General features: G+C 40.9%; 1 protein-coding gene across 2 annotated transcripts in view; it reads right to left on the reverse strand.

Annotated features, from left to right (window-relative positions):
• Nucleotides 1-1,872: 1,872 nt before the first annotated feature.
• top2b (DNA topoisomerase II beta) overlaps nt 1,873-13,134 on the reverse strand; it is a 106,799-nt gene continuing 95,537 nt past the window's right edge. For both annotated transcript variants that reach the window (XM_080735131.1, XM_080735130.1), the window contains 6 exons: nt 11,400-11,640; nt 10,213-10,292; nt 8,174-8,266; nt 7,544-7,678; nt 4,471-4,562; nt 1,873-2,576 (listed from right to left, as the gene is read on the reverse strand). In XM_080735131.1, coding sequence (XP_080591257.1) covers nt 2,367-2,576; nt 4,471-4,562; nt 7,544-7,678; nt 8,174-8,266; nt 10,213-10,292; nt 11,400-11,640 — 851 coding nt within the window. In that variant the 3' untranslated portion in view covers nt 1,873-2,366. The remainder of the gene's footprint in view (nt 2,577-4,470; nt 4,563-7,543; nt 7,679-8,173; nt 8,267-10,212; nt 10,293-11,399; nt 11,641-13,134) is intronic.

Here is a 13,134-nt window from a genome sequence, read left to right on the forward strand (position 1 = left end):
TCTTCTTCTCTAATGTTTCAAAAGTAATTAAAAACCTGGCAGAGAGAAAGTAAATAAATGAATGAAGCTGGCAGTAAAAAGTGATAGTTTTAGTAGGGGGTGTAACGATATAGTAACTGTATTGAAATATCGTTTTAACTTAAAAATCGAAGTATATCGAAATGAAAACAGCTATCGAATCGGCAGTGCAAAGAATCAATTGTATCGATACTACCTACTTGTGCATTGTATTTAGCATTTTTAAGAAGAACAATGTAAATTACTTTTCCTTTCCATATAGTTACACTTGTCTATGGATAAATGTGTGTAATCTCTGGGTTCATGTCAAGGTGCAGGTTTGTCGATATACAATGTCCATGTATTTGGCCTGTTTACTTATTTATATCCATAATAAGACATGTTTCCCTTAAAAACCTGCACTATCTACACCTTTCACACAGATTTAATTTCTTTGCTAAATAGTTACTATATCAATTTTAAATCATTGAATCGAATCGTATCGTCATGAATGAACGAATATCGTCCATGTATCGTATCGTCAACCATGTATCGTGATATGTATCGAATCGCTATTAAAATGTATCGTTACTCCCCTAGTTTGAGTAGTTTGGCAGACGCTTAGTAGCCTAGTAACTGACTCCTCCCATCTTAGACTGGTTTACGAGGCTAGACGCTTAGTGGCTCCTTTTCCCTCCCTTAAGGCCCATTCCCACTGGGCCAGATAACAGATACAAAAATATCTTTCTCCAGATATTTTTCCATTCAAAGTAGATGGTAGATACAGATAAAAAAAAATATCTACCACAGATATTTGCCACAGATACTTTTATCTGTGGCAAATATATTTTTTATCTGTATCTACCATCCACTTTGAATGGAAAAATATCTGGAGAAAAATATTTTTTTATCTGTTATCTGGCCCAGTGGGAATGGGCCTTTAAACCTGACACTGTTTTTATAGGGAGTGTGTGGAAGTGGACATTTTCATTAACGGAAAAAAAAATCTGTTTTTTAAAAATACCCGCCGTCGTTAAGTTATGCTCCAAAGAAGATCATGGATGGTTTCACCTCCCAGACCCATGGGAAAGAAGACAGAGCAATGGATGGATGGTTGACATTTCAGACCAAATGGAAGGAGCCCAGAGCAACAGGTTGTTCACATTTCCTCGTTTACTTTTCAAGTTCATGTTTCAAAAAAGGTACATTATTCTGTTTTTTTCTGTCTTTTTAACAATTAAAATGTGCTGAAAGCACAAGCGTTCTAAAGTTCTTCTAAAAGCTGCTTTTTGGAGACAAAAACATCATCAGACCAGTTAGGGTTAGTGTTAGCCTAGGGTTAGCCTAGGGTTAGCCTAACCCTAACCCTAAGGCTGGACTCACACATAATGCGTGAAACATCTTCTCAGTATCGTCTGAGAATGGCCACTGGGGGCAACGTACTAATGCATTGTTAATGGAAGGTTGTTTGGTGTTTTGTCGTTTCCGTGTCTCAAGCTCAACCACAGCCTGTCTTTTGGCCAAGAGACACGGCAACGACAAAACACCAAACAACCTTCCATTGACAATGCATTAGTACGGCGCCCCCAGTGGCCATTCTCAGACGATACGGAGAAGATGTTTCACGCAAATGTCTGTACGGCGCCTAACAAATACATCATCAGACCAGTTCAATGAGAATAGAAAAAACAAAAGAAAAAAAACAACAACTGTATCATCATCAATAATAACAACAACAATAATAATAATAATAAAAAGTGTAAAACTACACAGAGTAACATTAGAAATTATCGAACATCACCAATAATAAAAAGCAAAAAAAATAATGAAACTTGGGGGAGATAAAATGTACAAAAGTCCTTTTTTGGGAGAGAGGGGGGGGGGGGGGGGTGGGGGGGGTTGGGGGAGAGACGACGGACAGATTGAAAAGGCCCAAGCAGTGGCGGCCATTTTGTGGTTCAGACGATCCAAAGACCATTACTTTTTTTTCCCAAAGAGAATTACATAAAAGAAATATTTACGTCAATCAAACGTCAAAATGTTTCTTGGTCTTTGATCTCCTGGATAGCTTTGATTCTATCAGCTTGAAATAATTTATATCAATTTGGGCAAATATAGTGGCATGGTCATGCTGGACCCCCAGAGAGCATTTTAGACACGGTAAAATCACTCTATTCCGATTGATAAATTGGTAAATCTCTAATATGGGAAAATAAATCAATGTGCTCAGGATCGGTAGAACAACAAAATGGCCACCACCGCGGCTGTGCCCTAAACAAAATGGCCGCCACCGCGGCGGCTGTGCCCTTATTAGGAGCTGAAAGAGGGGAAGTTTGTGGATGTCTGTCCTTCCTCCCTCCCTCCTGGGTCTAGTCGAACATGTCCTCCTCGTCCACCTCCTCGTTGTCGGACTCTGCGTACTTCACGGTCTTCTTGGCGCTGGCGCGTCCCGGCCGATCCCTGTCCCGTGAGGACATGACGCGGTCCAGCAGCGAGCGGGACAGCGAGCGGTCCAGCTCGTCCTCGTCGTCAGAGATGGCCACCGGGGACACGGGGGACACAGGGGCTTTCTTTGACTTCTGACAACACAGAGACACCAGATTAACATGGGGACACACAGAGACACCAGATTAACATGGGGACACACACAGACACCAGATTAACATGGGGACACACAGAGACACCAGATTAACATGGGGACACACAGAGACACCAGATTAACATGGGGACACACAGAGACACCAGATTAACATGGGGACACACAGAGACACCAGATTAACATGGGGACACACAGAGACACCAGATTAACATGGGGACACACAGATACACCAGATTAACATGGGGACACAGAGACACCAGATTAACATGGGGACACACAGAGACACCAGATTAACATGGGGACACACAGAGACACCAGATTAACATGGGGACACACAGAGACACCAGATTAACATGGGGACACACAGAGACACCAGATTAACATGGGGACACGGGCTTTCTTTGACTTCTGACAGAGAGACACCAGATTAACCCATTTAGGGCCTGAACACATTATGACGCAATATTTTATGCTTTAACTATTGAAAAATAGCAGATATACAAGCTCACAGCGCGGCACCGAGTGCCGCGCTGCGAGCTTGTAGATCTGCTATTTTTTAAAAATCGTGAAAATTAGAATTTTGACCCGATTCTATAAGTGTCTTTTGAATCCTTCTAAGATTTTTGGAAAAAACCTATGTTTCTATGTCAGCAATTTGGCCAGCCATCGTCAAAGAAAAGGTCCTTTTCACTTAACTGGAGCTCAGTTAGTTTGTTCTTGAGAGACTACTATGTCAGTGGTTCTCAAACCTTTTCATGTGAAGGACCCCCAAAATGATATTTATTTGGCCACGGACCCCCATTTCAAAATATCTAGTTCCAGGGACCCCCCCCAGAAGAAAAATTTGAGTTACAAACGTTCACTTTGAAAATACATATATTCAAAGATTTGCACACATTTTCACGACTTTTTCAAGCTCACAGCTGTGAGCTTGTATATCTGCTATTTTTCACTGGTTAAAGCAGTCAATAATTTCTAGGCCTAAATGGGTTAACATGGGGACACGGGGGCTTTCTTTGACTTCTGACAGACACACAGAGACACCAGATTAACTCATTCATAGCCAAGCCACGAGTTTCCCGAGTTATTTCAGTACCCCCAGACTGCCACAGCCCGAGTTTCCCGAGTTGGCAGCCATTTTGAAAAAAAAAAAAAAAGAAAACGTTTTTTTTTTTTTTTTTCTTATTTTTTTTCAAAAAAAAAAAAAATCCAAAAATGCCTAAAATGTATTAGGTATGATCGCAATCGCGAAATTGCATGTTTAGCCCCATAACAAACACATCTTTCAAAATGGCAGCCATGTTTGTTTGTTTGGTTTGACTTTGAAGGCTTCTATCTCATGAATGCCTGAACGGATTTCCAAGCGGATTTTTTTGTTTGAAAGCTGTGAAAAGGTACTACACGTATGGTGCATGATCTAGGCATGGGCGTGCACGATCCGTGCACTAAAATGTATCCGTGCAGTGAGGAACTCGGGGGCCATTTTGAAAAAGCAGTGAATGAGTTAACATGGATTAACCCAAGGAAATGGAATTATGTTATGGTTGAAAAATAGCAGATATACAAGCTCACAGCGTGGCACCGTAGATCTCCTATTTTTTAAAATCTTGAAAATGTGTCTTTGAATATATCTTTTTCAAAGCAAAGTTTTGTAATTCAAAAATTCAAATGTTTGCTTCTGGGTGGTCCCTGGAACAACATATTTTGAGATGGGGGTCCGCGGCCAAATGCATGTAATTTTGGGGGTCCTTGACATGAAACAGTTTGAGAACCACTGATTTAGAAGGATTTAGAAGCCATTTATAGAATGGGGTCAAAAATATTCAAAGTCTTGCACAAACGTTGTGGTCAGATTTGTTCTTCTTAACCCTTACCCTGCTGGCTGGCTGCTTGCCAGGTTTCTTAGGAGCGTAGTCTTCCTCCCCCGATCCAGACGTCTTCCTCTTCCTCGCCCCCCTGCCTTTACCTGAGAGGACAACATTAGTTAGTATAACCCTTAACCTTAACCTCTAACCCTAAACTAACCCTAACCTCTAACCCTAACCTCTAACCCCAACCCTAACCCCTGCCTTTACCTGAGAGGACAACATTAGTTAGTATAACCCTTAACCCTAACCTCTAACCCTAACCTCTAACCCCTAACCCCTAACCCTAACCCCTACCTTTACCTGAGAGGAGAACAACATTAGTTAGTATAACCCTAGTCTCTAACCCTAACCCCTACCTTTACCTGAGAGGAGAACAACATTAGTTAGTATAACCCTAGTCTCTAACCCTGAACTAACCCTAAAGTAACCCTAACCTCTTCCTCGCTCCCCCTACCTTTACCTGAGAGGACAACATTAGTTAGTATAACCCTTAACCCTAACCCCTAACCCCTAACCCTAAACTAACCCTAACCCCTAACCCCTAACCCTAAACTAACCCTAACCCCTAACCCTAAACTAACCCTAACCCCTAACCCCTACCTTTACCTGAGAGGACAACAACATTAGTTAGTCTAACCTCTAAACCTAACCCTAACCCTGCCTTTACCTGAGAGGAGAACAACATTAGAAACCTTGGATCCACAATATAAAATGTCATGTTTTTTTGTTTTTTACTTCCATTAATCAAGGTAAACACAGTGAACTAGGATCACAACCTAAGATAGAATTGAGGTGAAGTCTGAAGAGGTCAGTCTTCAGATATCATCAAGGATGAGAATGCCTCCAGTAGCTTTAAGTGCTACTGCAGGCTGCTTATGATTATTATTATATTACTTGCGCATGCAGAGCGCGCAAGTACTGTAATCAGCTGGGTATGTACTGTATGTACTGTATGTACTGTAATGGGCTGGGTATGTACTGTATGTACTGTATGTACTGTAATCATCTCCCTATTTTGAAGACTGTAGCCCTGAAACGGCTGGAATTCTGGAAATGTATGTACTGTATGTACTGTATGTAGGTGTCTCATCATTAACAGCCAATGAGGGAGCAGCATTCTTGGTGATGTCATCAGAGTGTGGTATATAAGAGCGTCCTTGGTAATGTCTTCATTAACACCAATGAGGCCAGCAGGGCACAAGTAGACCATGTGACCTGCTTGTGTGTGAGGTGCAAGTTGGCACCTGAACAAGAGTGCAGTTCTGGTTATTATCATCATTACCTTTAAAGTAGAAATAAGCAGTTTTCTACTGACATGAGCAGGAATCATGCAATTGCTTATTTTAAAGAATTATTTTTATTTTATTTTATTCAGGCGGCTAACAATGCTTCCTAAAGACATGTTGTGTGTGACACTTCCTGGGGCCACAATCTGCCTCCAAAACTATTATTTTTATCTGTTAGAAGTTCTGTCATTGGTCGATTAAACTGGGTGCCCACTGCCCATCCAAAATAACTGACCAATCAGGACCGCCTCTTGTTCTTGTTCAGATTGGTTGACCTGTCTGTCAATCCTTTTAGCCCCGGTCGGCTGGTTCATGCACCAATGAGCTGCTAGTGACAGAGTTTTGGAGGTAGACTGCGGCTCCTAGAAGCGCCACAGAGACTAGATTTTTTTAGGGAGCATTGTTAACCACCTGAATATAATAAAATAAAAATAACAAATAAAAATAAGCAATTGCATGATTCCTGCTTATGTCAGCAAAAACTACTTATTTCTGCTTTAACTGCTGGTGCAGGCTGTTTATAATCATTATTACCTTTCAGTGCTGGTGCAGGCTGTTTATAATTAGGGCCCGAGCACACACAGTGTGTGAGGACCCTATTGTATTTGCAAAGATTATTATTCTTCCGCCGAATGAATCGTGTTTTTGAGCCGCAAAACGTACTCCAAAAGTTGCGCAACTTTGCACACACATCACAAGTGGCGAAAAATTTAGTATAAAAAAAAAAAAAAGGGGGCGTGGCCTAATGGCGCAACAGCGCCCCCTACAATATTTCAACGCAACAGCCCCACTATACTGTATTGTGTCCGGACTCACAAAAAAGTCTCTCGGCGCCACGTCCGAAACCAAACAGGAAGTCAGCCATTTTGACTAATTAGTGGCGTTTTGGTGTATTTTTGGCCGTTTTCACGTGTCGCACTTTAACGAACTCCTCCTAGGGGGTTAATCGGATCAACTTCAAGTTCGCTCGGCATACTCAAGACACCTTAACAATGAAAAGTTATCAAAATCGTGAGTTTTCGTAAAACGGCGTGCCCGTGGCGAAGGGTCAAACTTCCTTCACCAAACAGGAAGTGCCCCCTCTTCTGATTGGTCCATACTTGATTGTTCCTTTTTTTGGCTGTTACTCTTCAACCGTTTATCGTACAGAGTTGTGGCTGGTATCATATGACTTGATTAAGAGTCCTTAACCTTAATTGACGCTTCCTTCGCCAAACAGGAAGTGCCCTTCACCAAACAGGAAGTGCCTCTATAACTCATGAACCGTTTGTCGTACAGACTTGCGGCTGGTGTCATAATTTTTTTTTCTCAAAAATTGTTTTCTCAATTTTTTTTTTCTCAAATTTTTTTTTCTCAAATTTTTTTTTCTCAATTTTCTTTTCTCAAAAATCTTTTTTGAGAAAAACTTTAAACTATCGTTAAAGTGCGACCCGTGATAACGGCCAAAAATGCGCCAACACGCCACTAATTAGTCGAAATGGTTGACTTCCTGTTTGGTTTCTGATTGGCTGCTGGCCTTGTGACGTGGGTAGAGCTGCGAGGGCCCGGTCATCGCTGCTTGCAGCTTTAATTATAATTACCTTTCAGTGCTGGTGCAGGTTGTTTCTTAGCCTCAGTATCAGAGTCAGAGTCCCAGATGGATTATAACTACCTTTCAGTGCTGGTGAAGGCTGTTTCTTAGCCTCAGTGTCAGAGTCAGAGTCCCAGATGGATTATAATTACCTTTCAGTGCTGGTGAAGGCTGTTTCTTAGCCTCAGTATCAGAGTCAGAGTCCCAGATGGATTATAATTACCTTTCAGTGCTGGTGAAGGCTGTTTCTTAGCCTCAGTATCAGAGTCAGAGTCCCAGATTGAGGTGTCAGGTTTCTTGGCTGCTTTTGGTGCTGCTGGTTTTCTGGGTTTTGGAGGCGCGTCTGACGGCTTCTTAGCTGTTCAGGGACAAAGAAGTAAAAAAACATAAGTACTGTATAAGTAACATAAAAGATAAGTTTTTCAGGAATTGTCCTCAGAATGCATTACATTCTGTTGGGTTTGTAAAGGAAAGCTTAAAGCAGTCTGGACATGTGCAGCATGAAGGCAGATAAACCTGTTGCAACGTTTCCACAGCTTTGTACGTTTGATTTGAACTCTCCCTCAGTCAAACCTGTAACCAGTAATACTTTGCGACTTTCTATTCGTCTGTCATTCAATGTTATATGAGATACTTCAATGGTTTCCTGTGGAAATAAGCTTAGTCTTTTCTAGGATCTCCTTTTAGTAGACCTTGTACCAGTGAACTGTACCGTCATAAAACTTTTCCTATGCAAACTGACAATAAAGTCTTCAATCAAAAACTTCAAACTAGCTAAAGGACTAGCTCATCAGTAAAGGACCAGAGAAACCCTGGCCTCAGAGCTCCCTCTAGTGGCTGTAGAGGGCAGTACCTTTCTTGGCAGGAGGCTTGTCGAAGGCAGAGCTGCTGGAGTAAGAGGAGAAGACTGGAGCCTCGTCTTCATCACTGTCCAGCTTGAAGCCATCTGAGAGAGAACATACATATATATGACATGTTAGAGGAGAAGACTGGAGCAACGTCTTCATCACTGTCCAGCTTGAAGCCATCTGAGAGAACACACACATATATGACATGTTAGAGGAGACTGGAGCCTCGTCTTCATCACTGTCCAGCTTGAAGCCATCTGAGAGAACACACACATATATGACATGTTAGAGGAGAAGACTAGAGCCTCGTCTTCATCACTGTCCAGCTTGAAGCCATCTGAGAGAGAACACACACATATATGACATGTTAGAGGAGATGACTAGAGCCTCGTCTTCATCACTGTCCAGCTTGAAGCCATCTGAGAGAGAACATACACATATATATGACATGTTAGAGGAGAAGACTGGAGCAACGTCTTCATCACTGTCCAGCTTGAAGCCATCTGAGAGAGAACACACATATATATGACATGTTAGAGGAGAAGACTAGAGCCTCGTCTTCATCACTGTCCAGCTTGAAGCCATCTGAGAGAGAACATACACATATATATGACATGTTAGAGGAGAAGACTGTAGCCTCGTCTTCATCACTGTCCAGCTTGAAGCCATCTGAGAGAGAACACACATATATATGACATGTTAGAGGAGAAGACTGTAGCCTCGTCTTCATCACTGTCCAGCTTGAAGCCATCTGAGAGAGAACACACATATATATGACATGTTAGAGGAGAAGACTAGAGCCTCGTCTTCATCACTGTCCAGCTTGAAGCCATCTGAGAGAGAACACACATATATATGACATGTTAGAGGAGAAGACTAGAGCCTCGTCTTCATCACTGTCCAGCTTGAAGCCATCTGAGAGAGAACATACACATATATATATGACATGTTAGAGGAGAAGACTGGAGCCTCGTCTTCATCACTGTCCAGCTTGAAGCCATCTGAGAGAGAACATACACACACGCACGCACGCACGCACGCACGCACACGCACACGCACACGCACACACACACACACACACACACATACACACATGACATGTTTGTTTATGTCCACACAGAACAAAAGGACACAAACACTGCCAGAGCAGTCAGACAGTAAATGAAAGAACAGCCAGTTACACAGAGCCAATAAGGCAGAACATTGTTACATACAGCAGGGGTTTTCAAAGTGGGTGACGGGACACCCTGGACTGCCAGGGGTGCCGTGAGATCAATTATTGATAATATTTGGAATTTATTTGGACACTTGAAAACATATTTAGTATCATTTTAAACTTGAAGTACAAAGTTATTTTCAGTCAGTTCTAACCAAAATGGCTGTTATCTCAACGTTTTCCTCACAACATAATCACTAAAATATTGTCACTGTCGGGCAGAAACCTCTGTCGCACAGAACGATCTACAAGTGCTTGTAGATCTGCTGTTTTCACTAGTTTAGTACATTTTATAGATGATAAATACAAAACGAACGGTTTTGGACATACAAGGTTTCCACCCGACAATGACGATATGCTATAAATATAAGGTGCTGGGAGTGAAAATTATAATGTAGGGGTGCCTCGGATTAAAACAATATTTATGGGGTGACCCGAGACAAAAATAATTGGGAACCTCTGACATACAGAACAGTCATCATACTGGTCAGACACAGCACACATACTGTACATCATGGGTAAAGGAAAGCAGCTACGTATGCAGAGTCCTCTGTACACATGGAACCTGTTTATGATGTGGGACATGCTTGTATTTATGTTTTTCCTGTGTAATATAATGTAATGTACTGTACTGTCTGCCTGTTTTAGTTTTTATATGTGTCCACTTGGAATTGTAGGCATTACATTTAATGTGACTAATAGAGGTTTATATCTCACCACTGTCTCTCAGCTCTAATAGAGGTTTATATCTCACCACTGTCTCTCAGCTCTAATAGAGGTTTATATCTCACCACTGTCTCTCAGCTCTAATAGAGGTTTATATCTCACCACTGTCGTTGCTCTTGTCTGAGGACTTGGAGGAGGAGAAGATGCTGGCTGATTCTTTCTTCTTAGCTGCTGCTGAAGGCCTGCAGGAGTCAAACCATAACAACAACCTTACATTATTCACATCATCACCTTGTACAGTAGTTTATTCACATCATCACCTTGTACAGTAGTTTATTCACATCATCACCTTGTACAGTAGTTTATTCACATCATCACCTTGTACAGTAGTTTATTCACATCATCACCTTGTACAGTAGTTTATTCACATCATCATCTTGTACAGTAGTTTATTCACATCATCATCTTGTACAGTAGTTTATTCACATCATCATCTTGTACAGTAGTTTATTCACATCATCATCTTGTACAGTAGTTTATTCACATCATCATCTTGTACAGTAGTTTATTCACATCATCTTGTACAGTAGTTTATTCACATCATCATCTTGTACAGTAGTTTATTCACATCATCATCTTGTACAGTAGTTTATTCACATCATCATCTTGTACAGTAGTTTATTCACATCATCATCTTGTACAGTAGTTTATTCACATCATCATCTTGTACAGTAGTTTATTCACATCATCATCTTGTACAGTAGTGTCAACAAAGACACTGGCCTGTAGAAAAACCTGCACCATGAGATGTTAGTTTTAAAGTTCAGATCTCTGACTCTTGCCCTCCGCTGCCGCGGCCCCGTTGTCACGTCCTAAGGGCGTGTGAACTGGTTACCATGGTGACCAATAGCCCCCGCGCTGCGGCGACCGCTAGTGAGCAAAAAAAAAAAAAAAAAACTTCCGAAAGCCGCTTTTGGTGACTTCCCTTTCCCTGTTGAGTTGTATTCATCCTGAAACATGGATATATCTCCGCTTCTTTCCCCATATCGCGTGATTAGACAAAATGGCCTGTTTTCTATGGACCATGGCTTACACACTGTGCATCGAGGTTGTATTTTCTCTTCTCCGCGTGAAAAAAAAAAAGACCTTTGGTGGTCGTGGACGGTAACGTGCCTTGGCAGTTAATCTACATTGCAGCAGAAGTGTTAACACAAAGTTCAAATAATCAATGGATCGTGTGTGTAGTGTTATTGTTGTTCTTACGTGGTGGAGTGTTTGGCTGTGTTTGGTAGTGTGTAGGTGTGTTTGGTAGTGTGTAGGTGTGTAGGAGTGTGTAGGAGTGTTCTTACGTAGAGGTGTGTTTTGGAGGAGGAGAGCGATAAGAGTCTTCCTCCTCTTCATCGTCATCGTTGAAGCTGTTCTTGGTCTCTGAGGTGAAGGGGTCGTCCTTGAAGGAGGACGAGCGGTCCTTGGTCTCGTACGAGGACGTCCTCACCGGGGACGACGGCGCCGCGTCATCCTCTCCGTTCTCCTCCTCTTCCTCGTTATCCTCTTCCTCCGAGAAGTCGAAGGTGTATTTGGCCTTACCGGCTGGAGGGAGGGAGGGAGAGAGAGAGAGAGAGAGATATTCAATGATATTTAATGATAATATTTTGTACCTGTTTTGTCAGTTGTCATCTTCATAGATGGTGGTCAGCCACAAACTCACAGTCACAACAACTGGACAATAAAAATACAAAATAAGAAACCAGTTCTGAACAGAATTTTTGGTCTCACAAAATAGAAAACGCTCAATAGTGGCTCGATAAAAGCCCGGCTCAATAATCGATAAGCTGCTCATTATCAATAAAGATTAACAAGCTCCATCCCTAATCTTACATTACTATTTTAACCTTGTGGACAAAAAACAAGCCTATTTAGTAATTGTAAGAAAACAACATGAAAACATGAGCAGTCTGTTCTGTTTGCATCTTGGTGTCTAAACCTAGGGGTCTAAACCTAGGGGTCTAAACCTAGGGGTGTCTAAACCTAGGGGTCTAAACCTAGGGGTGTAACAATATGGTAAGTGAATAGAAAAATCGATTTCAATTTGCAATGATCTACTATATTGGAGTGGTGGGTGTTGGGGAGGGGGTGGGTGAGGGTGAGCAAGCTATCTGTGTAAGTATGTTTCTAATCCCTGTCCTGTATGTATGTATGTATGTATGTTTATATGTATGTATGTATGTATGTATGTATGTATGTATGTTTATATGTATGTATGTATGTATGTATGTATGTATGTATGTTTATATGTATGTATGTATGTTTATATGTATGTATGTATGTATGTATGTATGTATGTTTATATGTATGTATGTATGTTTATATGTATGTATGTATGTATGTATGTATGTTTATATGTATGTATGTATGTTTATATGTATGTATGTATGTATGTATGTATGTTTATATGTATGTATGTATGTATGTATGTATGTATGTATGTTTATATGTACTGTATGTATGTATGTTTATATGTATGTATGTATGCCTGCTGTTCATGTTTTTGTATGTCAGGTTCACTTGGGTCCCTCTTGAAAATGAGATGCTGCATCTCAATGGGGCTTTCCTTCAATAAATCTTACTATATCGTTTGCAAAAGCAAAATATCGTACCGCTTTGGCTTTGTATCGTATCGTTTTAAAATGCAGTAATCGGTATTGAATAGTTTTGCAAATGCAAATAATTGACTATATGGAAACTAAGTATCTGTGCCTTGTATTTGGCAATTTTAGGAGGGAAAATGAAAAAGAGGGGTTTAATTACCTTTCCATTCCATAAAGCTACTCTTGGTCTATGGATAAATGTGTGTAATCTCTGTGTTCATGTCAAGGTGGGTTTGTCCATATGTGTTGAAATATAATGTCCATGTATTTGCTAGAAATTCACAGCATTTACTTCCATAATTGTGGATTTTTTACACAGATTTCATTTCTTTGCTAAATAGTTACTAAATGGATTTTAAATCATTGAATCAAATCGTATGGCCATGAATGAACCAATATCGTCCATCGTATTGTTAACCATGTATCGTGATGAGTA

The sequence above is a fragment of the Nannobrachium achirus genome (genome assembly GCF_963921795.1).
Source record: "Nannobrachium achirus genome assembly, chromosome: 10".
NCBI lineage: Eukaryota > Metazoa > Chordata > Actinopteri > Myctophiformes > Myctophidae > Nannobrachium > Nannobrachium achirus.